This window comes from Gekko japonicus, unplaced genomic scaffold, assembly GCF_001447785.1.
Source record: "Gekko japonicus isolate JY-2015 unplaced genomic scaffold, Gekko_japonicus_V1.1 scaffold3595, whole genome shotgun sequence".
NCBI classification, from domain to species: Eukaryota; Metazoa; Chordata; class Lepidosauria; order Squamata; family Gekkonidae; genus Gekko; species Gekko japonicus.
Window position 1 is genome coordinate 39,024 of NW_015173792.1, and position 17,863 is coordinate 56,886.

The following is a 17,863-nucleotide window of genomic DNA, read 5'->3' on the forward strand; positions in this document are numbered from 1 at the left end:
CCCTACATTGAGGGTGAAAATACCTGACTGCACTAGCACATGCTGTAATTTTCATATAGATTGTATTTAGTGTAATTTTCTCTGACGTTTTAAGGTAACCACTGTTACCCTCACAGTTCATAAAAGTCAACAATGACATGTCAGGTATTGGCTTCCTCACTGTTATGCCACCATCAAGTTCAGTGAGCCATAATTATCACCCAAATGGGAAGTCTATTGAGGTTGGCCATAGCACATGAAGGAGCAGTGACTAAAATGAGAACAGTTTGCATGGCACAATATGGGAGGAGCTATAACTGCACACATTCCATTTTCAATACGTCTGATCCTCTTACATAACCAAACTGGGGTGGGGCCATGGCTCAGTGTTAAGACCATTCACTTTGCATGCAGAAGGTCATAGGTTCAATCACTGCCATCTCCAGTTAAAAGGATCAGGTAGAAGATGATGTGAAGGACCTTTGTCTGAGACCCTGGATAGCCACTGCTGGTAATTCAGTGGAAAGATCGGGGTGGTGGTGGATATAGTGTCATCATTTCCTACCCAGACACCACCTAACACAGTCTTATCAGCAGAAATCAGTACGCTCTGAAGTCTGAGGGAAAAGTATGGAACAGCAGGAGTAAATCCTACCTCCATTGTGTCCTGCTTTGAATAAATCCTAATTTCCATTCCGTCCTGCCTCAGGCAACCTTACCCCACATGTCTCTTCGCCAGAGATGGTGACCCTCTGAAACTCTCTCTCTAGAAGCACATCTCGATCTTTAGGAAGATGGTCCACAAGGTCCTCACCCTGTTCCTTAAACAACCTGTGACAGAAGAAAAAAGGAAAGAGGTGAAGAAACAACAGTAAGTGATGGATTGGACTCTGCCTGTATCCTGCCCTGCTACTGGAGCCTCCTTTTCAAACAGGCATGTGAAGACATCAAAGCAGGACGTACCGCACACAAACACGTGCAACACGGACTTTCAGACCCCTTGACAGCAGCAACCCTGAGCTATGGGAGGGGGAGAGATAAAAAAGTAACTGGTATTTGCTGGTCCATGAGCACCATCACAAGGAGTAGGGCTTTTTCTCTCTCTCTGGAGGAACACTCCAGAACAGAGTTCCAGAACCTCTTTGACAAAATTCTTTTTAAAATGGTTAAAAGTTCATAAGTTTTCAGTATACAGATTGAAAACTTTTTTCCCCTCTTGAGAGTTCCAGCACCTCTTTTTTTTTAAAAAAAAAGCCCTGACAAGGAGTGTACCTAGTAGAGAGATTTCCCTGATGGGGGTCAGGAACACTCTTAGGAGGGGACATTTTGCCCCATTTCTATGCTGGAAAAAATGGACAGAGTCAGAAGGAGCTGGTCTTTAAGTGATCTCTAACAAGTGATCCCTGATAAGGATCCTGACTGGCTGAGCAGTTGGCACATAAGGATCTAAATGGCTAGTCAGCCAATGCACCGGGAAGGGGGGGGGTTATAAACACACAGACAAGAGGCTGGCTCCATCCACTTTGTCTACCATGAAAGGGGGGGGGAGGACAGGAGGGAAACGGAGCTCACAGCAAAAGACCAATGGAAGGTGACCAGCAGTGTAAAGTGAGGAATTCACCACTCACCAGTGTTGGGTCACTCTAAGCCCAGGGGAGGGCACAAGAATTGAATGTCTGGACTAGTTATCAGGGTTCTGAGAATGTAGGCAGTGAAGTTCCCAATCCCAACTCTGACATACACCAGAATGGTTTGCAACCCCCACCCCAAGCCAGCAGTTTACTTCCCTTACAGAGGACTTTTTCCCCTTCCACCTTGATGCCTAATTGCGAGCCTGTTTCCTGACAGGTTTGGGGTGCTTCCAATACTATTGCTTTCTGCAGATTAGGATTTTTCTGAACTAATTATTTAAACAGCCCAGAATTTATACAATTGCAAGTGGGGATGTGCCTTATGGAGGTGGACAGAACTTAGCAAGAGAGTCACTCACTTCATGTCAGCCAAGAGAGGGACAGGATAGAGGATTCAGCCTGCATGGTGCTCCCATGCCCACCCCTGAGTCAAGGGCATAGAGAGTTAATGCTGGGCACTCACTGTAAGTCAGCAGCACTGTCAATTTTCAGGAAGTCCTGTTTGGCTCTGAGTAAAATGTCGGGCTCTAGTCTGAGGACAAATGGGTAGTGGAGGCCAACGCCGAGATAAGGACAAACAGAGAAATGGAGAGAGACAGGTGAGGAAGTAGTGGAAGAAAAGGAGGAGAAGAGAAAACACTAGCATTAATGCAGAAACCAACACCAGAAATGGCAGACACTATACAGCAAAATTCACCAGCAACGGGATCCAAAGAAAATGAACGGAAGTGGCCTGGTTTTTACATCACAGACCAACAATGGCTTGGCTACCAGGAACACTGCTGTCATGCACATACTGATTCCCTCATCTGTTTCTGAGCCTGTAGTAACCATGGTCTGCCATAACATCCAAATGCAACAAACTCTTGCTACTGATTTTGCATGGTTTCCTGATTCTAGTTTGGAGGAACACTACATTTAGCAGTGCCCACAGCCTTCCTGATCTGGATGCCATGGCAAACAATGATGACCATGAACCAGGAAACAAAGAAAGGAATCAGCGTGCACAGGGATTCAGGGAAAGCAAGGATAACTTGCAGAACATTCCCAAAAGCCAAACCATCCCAATTTTCCTCTTGAAAGGAATGTGGAAAGTAGGTCGCCACTAAGCCTGGAGAAAATATCCCATCCCTTTAATAGAGAAATAATGTACAAAAATGAGCAGCTGACATTTTTCATTGCATGGATGTAAATAACATCACCTGGTAAACAACATCTCATTAAACTTCTATTAGAGGTACAGAAAATTCTTTTCTCCAGGCAGTTCCCAACTCTAGTGGTTAAACCAGGGCCAGATGGCGTGGGATAAAACGTCCTCTTTGCCTGCTGGTAAGGTAGCCCTCCACTTGCTGCAAAGCAAACCCACCTGTGAGAAGTCCAGGAAACCCAAGACAGACTGTGTGTAGGACAAGCACAGTGTAAAACTGCCAGCCACACATACATACACACAGCCATGCTTGTGGCACACAGACATCCCAGCCAGTAGCACATGTGAAGCTCCTAGCTTAACCTGCCAACTGGATCTCGCACTGGCTGCTACTTTTACCACAAAATATTGCGGTGTAAGGAAACCATTGGAGCTCCAGTAACTCTTTCTTCAACCCTTTTCCTGAGTTATAGCTCTGGGTAGTGGCTAAAGAGGACTTCCATTGGGTTTCTTGCCATTTATCCCAGGATCTTATTCGTCTGGTCACCTTTATCCTCAGACTCCCTAGAAATGCTCCCTCCTATTCACAGGAGTGCCAAAGGAGCCAGAAAGATCACAGGAAAGACAGAGAAGGGCAGCAACTTACTTCACATCCTGACTGATTTGCCGTTCCAGCCGCTGACGTCTCTCCTCCAGCTGTTCAATGGGGCTGTCTTCAGGGAACTCATAGGGGGCACTGCGCATTTCACTGTCAGCCAACGAGCGGCAAAACAGCTCCTGTGGGCACAACAGCACCGGGGGGGGGGGGGTGTCAGTGAGATAAACCTACCACACAGCAAACGCCTGGTAAACAGCACAATCAGATGTACAAGGTGCCTGCTCAAGCTACTCCTGAAGTAAACTATTGCCACTTGGAACCTTGTCTTAAGCATCAGTGAGAGCCCTTAGTGGCCTAGTGGGAAAGGTCACAACAGAAGCGGTTCATAACAGCTGTTGGGTGAATCTCCCTGCTGTTGAAGAAATGTCACTGCTTCTGGTTTCTCACTGCCCAGGTCATCGGACAATGCATTAATGATTTATAGACTCAGGGCCCTCCCCACCACTGCTCCTTCGAACATGTTTCTGACACATTAATGTATCAACATTAAGAAACTACCGCTCCTAAACTATTACACAGCTCAACTCCCTCCTATGGAGGTCAGACCTCCCACCAGGCCAGAATTCCTGTTAGGCCAACCACATGCCTTCTAGAGCATGTCCTTTGTGGCTGGGAAGGCTGGTGGCAATGGTATATGGGGGCCCCTGGTGGACACTATTAATCTGTCCCTGGACTCAGGAGTCTATCCAGAGGGGCTGAAGGAGGCTGTGGTTGTTCCGCTCCTGAAAAAGCCAACTCTGGATCCTCTTTAGCTTGGAGAAACGACGACTGAGGGGTGACATGATTGAGGTTTATAAGATTATGCATGGGAAAGAGCAGGTAGAGAAAGAGGTACTTTTCTCCCTTTCTCACAATACAAGAACTCGTGGGCACTCCATGAAATTGCTGAGCGGTCGGATTAGAATGGATAAAAGGAAGTCCTTCTTCACCCATAGAGTGATTAACACATGGAATTCACTGCCACAGGAGGTGGTGGCGGCTACAAGCATGGACGGCTTCAAAAGGGAATTAGATAAGCATATGGAGCAGAGGTCCGTCAGTGGATATTAGCCACAAGGTATAGCTAGGGGCTCTGGGGCAAGGGATGCTCTGTCTTCTTGGTGCTTGGGGGGGCCAACAGGGGGAGGGCTTCTAATGTCCTGGCCCCACTGGTGGACCTCCTGATGGCACTGGTATTTCTGGCCGCTGTGTGACACAGAGTGTTGGACTGGATGGGCCTTTGGCCTGATCCAACATTGGCATCTCTTATGTTCTTACTGACCCAGCCAATTACCACCCAGTGTCGAATCTTTCATTTCTGAGTAAAGTAAATTGAAAGAGTGGTTGCTGAGCAGCTCCAGAGTTTCCTGGATGAAACATCGGCAACGGACCTACTCCAATCTGGTTCCTGGCCCCAAAGTTATCCGGCTGGCCTCAACCAGGGCCAGGGCCTTTTTGGCCTTGGCCCCAGCCTGGTGGAACTCTCTGCCAAATGACATCCATGCCCTGTTTGATCTACTGAAGTTTTGCAGGGCATGTAAGGCAGAGATATTCGACCAGGTTTTTGGTTGAGGCCAGCGACGGCTCCTTACATCTGCCTGGCACCCCCCCCCCAAAAAAAAAAAAAAAACAACCCTGAATGCTAGATATGCCATCTTGTTCTTAAAAATTTTAAATATTTATGCTTTTAATATTGAATTCTTGTGGTTTGAATTGGTTTTATAATGTATTGAAATATTTTGATTTTGTTGTAAACCACCCTGAGCCCCGTGTAAGCGGGGAAGGGCGGACAAGAAATCTAATGGAAAAAATAAATAAATAATCCACAAACATTCATCAGAAAGGTGCTGGGAGGTTTAGTCTTATGCCCAACATGACAGTTTAGCAGATGGAAACTAGAGCAGGCAGATTCTAATCCTTTCCCAATCACCACCATTCTTCTTCTTTCTTCAGTTTTTCCTGTTTAGGACCAATTCCTTTCTCATTTTAAAACTTTAAATGCATATACAGTTTTAACTCAATGGCTACATTTTGAGAGTCCAATAGCCAATGGGCTTTTTGGACATTTTCCTTGAATAAACTGAACTGAAATAAAAGTGTATGGGGGGGGGGGACCCACAACATTCTTCTGCCAGCAGGTATGATTTAATGGATGAAGAGGTCTGAAGCATGAAATCTGTTTAAGTCACCCAAATTTGTGAAGAGGATCTCAGCTGATGATTCTTTGAAGACAGAAGTGTGATATTTCTATCAGTCTTCAAACAGCAAATGAGCCCACCCAAAACTAGGCGAAGACAAACAATATTTTCATTTTGACCGTTTGCTAGAAAAGATATTTGATGCCTTGAGAATGCATGTACATATTAATACCAAAGATAAAACTCTGAAAAAAATACAGTTTTATGGGTTTTGGGTACGGATGAGTTTGAATGGAGAAAATTTGACGTGACTATTGGCTAGCTCTTATACTGTCATTAATCCCACGTATCCCTGTAAAAGTTTCTTAACTGCTTTAAAAATACTTGTTAATTCAGAAGGAAGAGAGGTGAAAGACAATGTTTATGACATGTACATTTATTTAAACCACCATATAAACCACAATGTAAACATCTTTCAAAAAGTTGACAACCAACTTCACAATCCAGGAAGGGGGGAAATGGTTGAGCCAACATTATATAAGAAACATAATAAAGCACATTCACACCATGCATGAAGAGCCTGCTCCAGCCATTAAGAATAGGTGTAAGAAAGACCATTTTATCCCAGCTTCAAAGCTATTCAGACAACACAGGTGTAGTTGCTTTCAGCCCCACATCAAACCTTAATACTAACCAAAGCCTGAAAAGCACTAATTGACTGCATGCAGGAGACTTTATTTGCTATGCATGCATCATTTCTGCAATTAATCAGCACTGAGGCACAAATAGCAAGCAGTGTGCCGCAAAAAAGATAAGGGCTAGGAAATGCTAAGTCAGGCTTGCTCTGAAAGGATTTTCCCCCAGTGAATAAGACAATCAATTCAATTACTTAACCCGCCAGTCAGTCAAATGCATTTTCAATTAATTCACTTGGGACCCAATTCTTGAAAACGTGCCTGTGGTGAGTTGCACTCACTGCTGAAAAGTAACTAAAGGCTGAAAGCCAAATTTTCACACCAGCAATTACAGTGGAATCATTTCTTTTACATCTGTCAAAATGGCCACAGCATTGGCATTAATGGTGTAGCAGATCATGACCACTTGGTAATGAACAAAATATTGCTGGGTAGAAAACGTGGACCCCTTTGGGTCTTACTAAATGGCAAATACATCAAGCTTTCAAAAACTGATGAAAATAAGGTCAGGCCAAAGTCCTCCCTGTAATCATTCTCCCTGAAAGATTATTCATCTACTACCTGAGATGACTGAAATGGACTGGGGCTTTCCTTGTCTTCTCAGGTCTCTAACAATGACAGCAGAGTTCACTAATCACACAGTCTGGTGATTCCACACTTCCAAAATGATTCAAACAGTCCTGCGTAAAACTCTGCACTCACTAGCCAGACACAGCTAGGCTTCCAGGCCAGGTTTGGGCTAATATGAGTTTGTGGCAAGTGGTCCAGGGCCTCATTGTGGAAATGGCCACTATAAACTAAGCCAAGTTGCAATTCTTGCTCACTGCAGAACTGTGTTAGAAAATTTGCCAGAGAACATGACACTAGTGAGCAATACATGACCGGATATGGGGTTACTGCAAGGAATTCTTACCTTAGCCTGGCTTTACAACCATTGCACAAATCGGCAGCCTATGGAATTACGGTGGTAGCAGAACACTACACTTTTTGCTTTGGGGTGGAATTAACATGCTGGCAGCCCAGTCTTCTACAGAACCACAAACTACATGCATGTCTAAGTGAGAAATTACTCCAAGCACCTTCTATGATGGTGGCAATGATAATGCCAAAGGATCACATGTATTTCTCCAAGCTTCCCTAAGAACAGGTTTCAACCTGGCAAGATTGTTATTGTAAAGCATCAAAGAAAGCAACTGAAAAAAGAGGTCTGGGCCCTCACAGGCCTTATTTGAAAGTTATTATGAATTGAAAGCAACAACACAGAAGATGAAAGGCTACCTCGGCAATCTCCTTGTACTTGCCATCCATGGAGGTACGCAAGTCAACAGGAAAATGCTTCAGGCAGTGGGGAGGCCCTGGGAGGGAACGTGCAGGCTGCAGTTGGCGGGTCCGTGGTCCTCCGTGGATCTCTGTGGAAACATAAGATGGCAGCCATAAGGCAAGAGAAAGCTACCAAATGCAAGCTTAATTGTTATTCCCCAGGATGAGAAATGAGATCTGCTTAAAGCACAGCCTTGTATGCCTACGGTCATCTCCAAACCTCTTTGCCAATTAGCACAAACCTGTAATTCCATTCAACTGTTGCAAGACACTTACATACTTGATGGAAATGGACAATGGGTGGAAACAGCAATGACTTATAGAACCTCATTTTGTTACCATTTTAAAGCAGTGCTGTTTCATGAAAGCAGCCTTGAATGAAGAACAGGGAATGTAAACGTCACATATAAATAAAGCTTCTACCACAATATGTAAGCCAGTCAGTAAAGTCTTCTATGCTCATCTGTTCTTTTATTTCAAACAGACATGCAGGAATCCCAAGCATTCAAATTTAAGGTGTTGGAGAAATCAGTGCTGCACATGAAAACGGTCAACATGCACTCCCTGTCCATCCCCCAGGCTCAGAACCCTTGAAAGCAGAATCTGATTGTGCGCTTTCTTCCTCAGAAGGCTTTCCAAACAACATTCCTATCTTTAAGTGCTGCAAAATATGAAGTCACTAGGATTCGGGCTGGTTCAGAACACTACCATAGCAAAGATGCTACACACACACACACAATGAACTAGAAGCAAGGCAACTGAGACTCCTACAGCAATGATACAACTTTATATAAAATGTCTGATAATCGGTATTTTTTTACAACAAATGGGCAACTCTCTGGGTTTTATTCCACTAGCTGGGCCACGTGTTCATAAATTGGGAAAATTTACCAGTTACGATCAAAGTCTACACTGAAAAGAAGAGGAAGCTGCTCCCTAGTTCAAATGCTACTAACTGATCCTGCTTGAGCTATTCGCTCAGTCCCCAAGATCCAACTCAAAGATCAGCTGTGCCCCTCCCCGTCAAAACACCAGCTGTCCTTCTTTGCTGTAGGTTCCCATTTCTGCTCACTTGCAAATGCTTCAGAACTACCTTAAAATCCTCTTCCTTCTGCCATTACAGCAGGTTCAGAATCAGAGATAAAACCAGTGAGTCACACAGCTTTTGTTCTCTGTCGGATTTGTAAGCCACCATTTTGCTAATACAACAAGAACTTCAAGACAGCTCTTCTACATCAAAACACTGATCCCCTCAATAAACACACCATGCAATTCTTTAATTTCTGTACTGTGCATGTTCCAGCCGTGTGAGAAGTCATTGTTACTCCCATTTATGCAGTTTCTTCAAGCATGCTTGACATGGCATGATAACATTTTCCAGCAGTATCTCTTTACTTTACAGATGGGAAGACTCCAGTACACAGAGATAAAAATACACGCCCAGTTTAACAGGTTGTTTCTAGTAGGGTCAGGAACAGATTCAGGCCCTCCCAAATACCAGCAGAGTGTCCTAACTGGAGGGAAAAGGGACTGGCCATTGTGGTAGAGCACAGGTTTTGCACACAAAAGGCCCAGGTTTCATCTTCCTGCTTGTCCAGTTAGAAGGCTATTACGTAGTCTGGGGAAAAGACTTCTGCTCAAGCCCAAGGAGATAGTCATCCAGTCAGGGTGCTGCACTAAATTATCCTGGCTCACTATAAAGCAGCTCAAAACGACAAACACACTAAAAAGGGTTATTCTTTCATGCCATAGCCTAAATCAGGTGGGCCAGAAGTCCTGTCCTGCCTTCTGACCTGGAGACAACAACCAGCTTCAGCTCAGAAACGAGCACCTTAGCCTGTTTCCAGAGAGACTGTAAGAGGAATAAGGTATCCTTTGTTCCATGAAAGGAACCTGGCAAAGACACTCTCTCTCCTGTTTGCACCCACAGAGGCTGAAGGCAAACATCATAGATGGATCAGCCAGACCCCCTAGGACCGAGCTGCAGGGACACGATCGCATGAGAAACTGCTCAGAGGCCATTTGATAATGGTGACTGGCTTTCAGCTCTCAAGCCTTCATTATTTCTTTTTTTAATGAGGGCAACTGCCTGCAGAGCAGACCTTTCCTTCCTGCTGCTGCAATAACACAGCCACTCCTAGATCCCATGCAAGACACAGGGAGCGTTGCAGAAGAAATCAATAAACATCACCTCTAGAGCCCTCTGTTTCCTGTTGGCAAGATCTGCCATGCAATGGATTCTCTGAAACGGCACAGGAATCCAGGGGTTGATCCAGCTACCTTCTGCCACACAGGATTGGGCCAAACAAGCTGTTAAAACTGCGGAGGCGACTGCCCATGTTTCCTTCTGCTGTAACTCAAAGCACTGGAATTTACAAGCCTGACCTCAAAACTCCTAAAAATAAAGCAAGGTAAACAACATGGACTCCCCCCAAGGGAAGGAACACAGAGTTACTGGAGATATTATAAAACTCAGCTGATCTGAGCCCTGGCTGCTTTGTGCTCAGCATGCACCGGAGAAGATACTAACTACTCTTGTGCTCAGCATGCACCGGAGAAAATACCAACAACTCTTGTCTACTATAGATCTTGCTGGGGACACACACAAAGCAAACTTGGCTGCTTTGTGCTCACCATGCACTGGAGAAGATACTAACTACTCTTGTGCTCAACATGCACCGGAGAAGATACCAACAACTCTTGTCTACTATGGATCTTGCTGGGGACACACACAAAGCAAACAAAGTATCCATCCCTCAAGAATTGCCTCAGCCCCTTTTTCTACAGAAGTGGCCACAACCACATTGGGCTGTTCCCCACTCACTGCTACCCAAAAGCCTTACGAGAGAGAACTAGCACTAGGGCTGCCAACCTTTACTTCTCTGACAGGGATAGCTGCAAGATGGGCAGAAATTCAACAGGTGACACTTTCCTCATCAACAATATCCAACACAGGAAGAACTGCACCTGTCGGGTTTTGCCCTGTCCTGCAGCTGCTAACACAGGCAGCTTCCCAGAAAGAAAAGTGGCAATTGTAGCCAGAGCCTTGCTAAATCTGACATTCAAGGAAGTTCTGAGAAGCCAGCATAGCACTGAAACGGCCCCTCCCAGCCTGCTTGGCCACTGCATGTGGATGTTTTTCCTCCTTCCCAACACCTAGAAACAACCTGAAAGATAAAATAGTACTGATCCCACAGAAAAGAGTAACTGATTCAGCCCCAGCTCATTATAAGACTGCCCACAGATTACTTTCTTGGGCCTCTGACTCAAGGATACTCTACGTGGACCCCCATCAGATGTGCCGGAAAATGTGCACGCGCGGGGGGGAAGCGTGGCTATTTGCGCCATCACATTCTGATGCGCCATTATGTGATCAGACGCGACAGCGGCTTCTCCGCGGCGAAGAGGACGGGGGAGAAAGCCGCGTGCCGGCGCAATCACACCAAGGGAGTCCGCATGCAGCCCGTGGCAAACCATTTGCCAGTAAGTCATCCCAGGTACTTTTTTCATGCGCATCTTCGGCGGGACGCCACGGGTTCGCCACGGGTGCACTACGCCTCCCAGATGTTCCGGTGTGATCACACCCGGAATATCCACGGGACTATCGTACCTTCAGCACAGCAAATGCTCCGTGTGAACGGGGCCATACTTCAAGGAAGATGGGTTACTCTTGTTCCGCCATACTCCCTATAGAGTGAAAGAGAGACTGCAATGTGTCGAAGAGAGATGCATGTCCTCCAAGCAATTCTGCACTAAAATCAAATTCAGCCATCTTTTTGATCCAGTTTCCCCCCCCATTCTGCATTACATTGCCTTCCTTCAGGTGTCAGCCTGGTTTCAGCCTGCTGTTCCCCCAGGTTATTTGCATGCTGTGTTGCCGTGGGCTTAAATTCCTCAACTTAAACACTGAGAAAATCCAGAGTGGCAGGCAAATGTGGAAAAGACCCTAGTTAACGTGTGCCCAGGAGCTACAAGAAGAATCTTCACATCACACATGATGTTTCACATAATCGCCCAGAGTATATGCAAAAGTACCAATCTCTTAAATGTGAATAGGAGATTTGGAGTATGCTCCGTAAGAGTAGCCATTCTGTATCAGACGAATGGTTCACCTAGCTCACCATGGTGGCCAATAAGATGCCACAAGGAAACCCACCCAGAGAGCCTGCAGACCCTCATTTGCTGACTGCTCCCCAGTATCCAACAATTCTGCCTCTTAATCCAGAGGTCCCATTCAACTGTCATGGCTCATAGCCAGTGACAGACCTATCCTCCACAAATCTGTCCATTCCCTTTTTAAACCCATCTAAGTCAGATGTCATCACCATATGGCCATGGGACTGAGTTCCACAAGCCAACCATCCATTAGCAGACCTTCCGTTCATTTGCTTGAACTTACTGCCAACTGGTTTTGTAGGAAGAGGCCAAGTTCTAGAATTAGGGGAGAATAATTTCTCTACACCATGCAAAATTTTGCAGGCCTTTATCAAGTTGTTCCTTCGCTCCTGTGCAACTCAGTGCTGTGCAGTCAAATAACTGTTCACAGCACTCCAGGAGCAGCTGCACTGCCACAGCTAGTGAAGTGGTGTTTCCTGCAGACCTTCAGTTTTTATTCCCTTCAGCATGGAAGTTGTTACGCAGAAGGAAGTCAACCCTGGTCTATTAGCAGCCTGCTCCCTGAAACCTCTATGTCACATGTCACTGCTTTTCCTTATTGAGCAGGTTAGGCAAGTGCTACAATTATCTTGCAATGTGTGGGGTGACATAAGAGCAACCAGTTTAGTCTCTCTGGAGTTACTCATACATCCTGAGCTCCCTGGAGTGACACAAGGATTCTACAGACAGCACAAGGGCTCCTTCATGTCAAAAAGGCTATGATGGCTGCTTTGTGTGACTGGCCCTCGGGAAGTCACCACATCACATGTCCTTGTGCAGCAGGCGCATCAACCTGTGCCGCTGTGCAGGCAGAGTAAGTCATCCCCTGTCAAAACTTATTCTCAGTGCTTTCATCTTCAAAGTCCCAGAGGCTGGGCTGATGGAGGGAGGAAGTGTTTGCTCAGGCTCCTGCTGCCTCCTCTGTGCCTTGCTAATGACCATCACATGTCTCTCTAATGGGCTCCCCATGTGCAGTGCAAACAGTCAATTCATTAGGGAAAACCAGCAGGCCTGCGGAATAGCCAGGCTGCTTGCAGGGATAGGGCTTGGCAACCCCATCAAAGTCCACATGGGCCTTTAGCTCTCAAAGGGGACAGCCAAGTACAACCCATCACTCTAATGCTAGCTGGTTGGCACGATGAATGGCAGCAGAGATCAAATGTCTACCATTTCATTTATTTACTTGCTTCATTTATACCCCTACTTTTCTCACCAACAGGGAACCAAAGGGGCTTAGGACAATCTCCCCTTCCCTATTTTATTCTCACAACTACTCTGTGAGGAAAGCTAGGCTGAGAGTGCTGACTGGCCCAAGTTCACTAGGAAACTTCCCTGGCAGTGTAGGATTTGAACCCAGGTCTCCCAGATCTTAGTCTGACACCCTAACTACTACACCATGCTGGCTCTCATCTACCATTGCCACCACCAGCTTTAGGGTGTGGCAACAAAACTTTCAGCCTGGTTTGACATTCTCTGGGAACCTACCAAAGACTACTGGGGAGCATCAACTCCCATTCTACTCCCAGCAACACAACACACCTGCAGTGCTGGAATAAAATTTCAGTAAGAGTCAGCAATGTAGCCTACTTTTCTCACACTTGGGCCTGGTCTACATATGCAGCTGAATGAGGCAATACTGAGGTATTTATTTATTTATTGTCAAATTTATACCCTGCCCTCCCCGCAAAGCAGGCTCAGGTAGCCGAATGGACTAGATTACTTCTGACTGCAGATGGATTACATTTTTCAAAGCTCCCCTAATTTTACAATTCCTTGTAAGTGGAAAACTAGCGCAGCACACGAAAGACTAGGCAATAACCTTTCTACCCAATGTGCTATTTATCTGCAGGGTGCTTTTGCAGGAACAAGCATTATAATGTAAGTTTTTTTTCATCTACAGTGTGAAATTGTCCAGCAAATTCTACCCACTAATTCTGTTGCATTTGTAGACCAGGCATCAGGGGCTATTAGAAGTGAAGACAGATCCTTTCTACAGTGCTTCCCAAATCCGCCCCACTGCATTTTAAAATTCTAATGGTCTTAGTACATGGGGAACCTAGACCCTCACTCAGTCAGCCCCCTGCCATAAACAGGCTTTTTCTACAGGAATGTAGCTATGGATGCTGGGTCAGTCACATGTACATCTGTCACTTCTCTCTGGGAACAGCTGGTCTCTGGTATCCCATGCCACACACACACACAAACGTGACTAATTCAGATGCATGATGATGCCATAATGTAGATCACACCTCATGAACACATGTTGTGAGGTTAACTTATGATAACATCTTTTTAGCAAGCGGTCTTTAGGTGCTACAGTTTGACTTTGAGTGAAACACATCCTTTTTCTTTCATGCAAGCTCTCCATGAAGCTTTCCCCATACACTGGGAAAGCAATTATGAGCAGCAGTTATAGCTAAAATGGCACTTTCTTGGTGGCTAGAAGGTGGAAAACTAGAAAAACTCTCATATTCCATGGAGGATTACAGATATACCTATTCTGGCATCACAAGAAAAGGTAGCATTCTATAAATACAGCAACAAGGTACTCGGGTGAAGAAAAGAACTGGGCAGCTTTACAAGTGGTCTTTCAGAGTAATACTGCACCTTCCTCTAAAGAGTAATATTCTTTTAAGTATTAGGTTGTAGCATTTTTTTTAACATTCTTGTTTTGAGAAATGCTAGTTACATTATTTCTTTTGTGTCTTTCAGTACATGGTAAATGTAGTTTAGGTTGTTGAACATATAAAAAATATGTATTATAGGCGCTTCTCTCATTAGAAGCCTCCTGCCACCGAAGCCCAGAAACAGAATGGAGGCTGAAGGAAGGGGACATCGCACACGGCCCCCCCCCCCGAGCTTCCAAGCATCTTCCCATCACTAGTAGAAACCATCAGTCTTGCACTATAAGCCACAACATAATAAGGAACAGAACAGCCGAAAGAGAAGCTCCAGCCCATACCATTTGCCCCCATACTGCTGCTCCAGCATCTGCTGAGGACAGCAGACAGAGGACTCCTTCCTTCCCTCGCAAGCAGCCAGCTGCCAGAAGTGACAGCAGCACAACGTCTCAGAGCTGCCAGTCTCTGCTCCCCTTGACACAACACATCCTCCTCCCCAGCAAAAACCTCAAATGCTGGACACAACACACAAAACACCCATAGAACTTGCCGCTCCTCCCACTCTAACACCAGCATTTTATCTGCTGCAGCAGCCCATGCCACTCGCAAGGACTTCCACATGTCCAGCTCATGGAAAAGGCTCTAAGTCCCCGGAGACAATATTTCCATTCCAGCCCCCTAAAGACAACAGAAGGGATTCACTTACCCAGCAAACCTCTTCGCATTCGCAACAAAAACAAGCAGCTGTAACTCAAGCCCCAGGAGAACAAACAGAAAAAGAGATTTCCAAATACTTACAAACCTGGCTGTGTTCAGGGCCTCACTAAGCCTCTGTCTTTGCTACCTGGAAAGCGAGGAGCTGACAGTCTACGCCAGAAGCATCCCCTTGCCATCTACCTGAGCACGGGGCCAGGAAGTCCCCGGGGGACACTCAGGCTAGCAAAGTGCCAGCAAGGAGGCTGTCAAGGACTGATCAGAAAGAGGCTCCTGCTCTCTGCTGCTGCTGCCGCCGCTGCTGCTGCTGCCGGTGTTTCACAACCTCCTCCCGGCAAGCTGCAGTCCCACAGGATTCCAGCTCCACAGCCGGCTTGGGCTGTACCAACCACAGCTACAATGGGGGGAGAGAGACAAAAAAAATTACAGCCTCTTCCAAGGGAGACAAGCAGAGACACAGGAGAAAAACCAACAGTGTCCAGGCAGCAGAGCTGACTCCTGGCCCCTGACAAAGGAGGAGTTAACCCGACGCCAGCCACAGCTGCCAGTTCCAGAAAAGCAGCAACGGCAGGGGATCGGCCTTCACGTCAGGACTTCCAACAGCTCCGTGCACCACGTCAGAAAAGGGCGAGCCTCAGAAAGAAATTGGCCTCTAAGCATAAGTTTAGAAGTTCTTTTCTTCTTTTCTCCCCCCCCCCCCATTCAGAAGTCAATTCACAAGATATTGTTCTTAGTCTGCCTGAAATATTAAATCCTAGTCTGGCTAGAATTCAGGCGACCAAGCCCTTTCCCTCCGCTCGCCTTGCATCATCAACCACTAAACACTAGTGTCCATCTAGCTGTAGCCAGTAGGATTTCCTACATCCCAAATTCCCCAGTTTAAACCAGGACACGTTCTCTTGCTAGCACTGCACAAGTATATGAAGTCCAACCTTAGACTGGCCCCTAAATCAAGCTTCAAGGTGGGACTGGGTGAGGAAGAACTGAGGCTGCCTCTGTATGTTCAGCTTGAGAGGTGGATATGTCAGTATTGGCAGAGGCTGGCAATGAGCTTTTGTTTCCAAGACCTGCAGTGAGCTGAATTGTTAAGAACAAAGGATGACCCAGGAGAGGTTGTTGCCCCCTCCTGCTCCCACGTAATGGAAGAGGCTGTCCCAGACTCAGCAGTCACTGAGATGAAGGGCCTCAGGGGCAACAATGACAGGCATTTCATTACTCAGAGCCATCTTCAAAGACAGCCAGTCAGCAGGCTTCAGGGCCCCACCTAGAAATCTCTCTCTTTCTGGAGAGCTACCCAGCTGTCAGACAGCCTTGCCACAGTATCCAGCCCATGGATCTTAAGCTCTTGTTGTCTGACTGACAAAGAACTGGATCCAACACCCAGCAAACACCTGAGCAAAAACATCTTTAGGAAATAATGATCAGGCGTCCCCACCAAGTGAGCCAAGACCAGAAGAGACGCAAGGGGATGACCACCGAAAGGGATAAAATGGTGGCTGCCATCATTCCTGTGACAGGCAAAATCTTCATTAGTGAGGTTCCAAGCAAAATTATTTATGCTTAGCATTTTAATCTGGCAAACCTAATCTAATTGTGTTTGTTATGGTAACACTGTACCCCACACACTGTGGAGTGGGGAGGGGAGAGAGATTACACATAGTTCTCTTTAGGATTCTGTTATTTCAACAGTCGTACAGATGTCATTTTAAAAGGATACCAGCTAGCATGAAAAACACTTTGGTCTTTAGATATTACAGTCCACAGGGTACAAATGTGCCTCAAATATGTTGCACAATTAGCCTGTATTTTAAGTAAATAATGTGTCAGTTCTGTGATTTGGATTTAGAGCAACAAGGGGATGCACAACGTTATTATATTTGCATATACAGCACTAGCTCCTGTACTAGAGTGGTGAGGTTTATAGAAATAGAACAGATTTCAGGTTGACAACAACAGCTAAAACCTCCTGTTTGTAGATGCTGAGCTGCAGACCACAAGGTCTGTAGTTCGGCAATTCAAGACCCTAGTGCCGTGGGACAGAGTGAGTTCCTGTCTCTGGCCCCAGCTCCTGCCAACCTAGCAGTTCAAAAGCAAGAAATTGCAAGTAGATAAATAGGTACCACTTTGGTGGGAAGGTAACAGCATTCCGTGCAACTTGGGATTTAGTCATGCCGGCCACATGACCACAGAGAAGTCTTTGGAGAACATTGGCTCTTCGGCTTGTAAACGGAGATGAGCACTGCCCCCTAGAGTCAGATTCAACTGGCTCTCGAGCAAGGGAAACCTTTGCCTTTACTTACCTTGAGACCCTGATGCTGGGAAAGATTGAAGGTCAAAGAAGAAGGGGGCAGCAAAGGATGAGATGGTTAGACAGTGTTATCGATGCAACGAACATGAAATTAAGCAAACTCTGGAGCACGACAGAAGACAGGAGGGCCTGGCGTGATGTGGTCCATGGGGTTGCGAAGAGTCAGACTCAACTGTTCAACTGAACAACAACAACCTTAAGAGAGGCACACTGAATGAGCCTGTGAGCTACATACAATGGACAGCAATCTCAACAAAAATGAAGAATTTAACTCCCTCGCTCAAATATTAGACCTCTGTATCTTAGTGCAAATGACAAGATCACAGGAGAAACTGTAGGATCTATACCATGGATATGATAATCTAGCTATATCAGTCTTTCCTGTGGTCACTATTGCTAGGAAAATACTGAGAGCTATTACTTGGCAACTTTCATTCAACAACAAAACCAGAAAAGATGACCAAAAGTTCTTCACAGCAGTTGGCTGAAATTAATGATTTGTGTGTGATAAGACACAA

General features: G+C 45.8%; 1 protein-coding gene across 1 annotated transcript in view; it reads right to left on the bottom strand.

Moving 5' to 3' along the window:
• AMPD2 (adenosine monophosphate deaminase 2) overlaps positions 1 to 17,863 on the bottom strand; it is a 49,159-nt gene that overhangs the window by 21,806 nt on the left and 9,490 nt on the right. Inside the window, exons 2-5 of the mRNA XM_015423553.1 lie at positions 7,506 to 7,636; positions 3,404 to 3,534; positions 2,074 to 2,142; positions 699 to 810 (exon numbers count right to left, since the gene is read on the bottom strand). Of these exons, the coding sequence (XP_015279039.1) occupies positions 699 to 810; positions 2,074 to 2,142; positions 3,404 to 3,534; positions 7,506 to 7,636 (443 nt within the window). The remainder of the gene's footprint in view (positions 1 to 698; positions 811 to 2,073; positions 2,143 to 3,403; positions 3,535 to 7,505; positions 7,637 to 17,863) is intronic.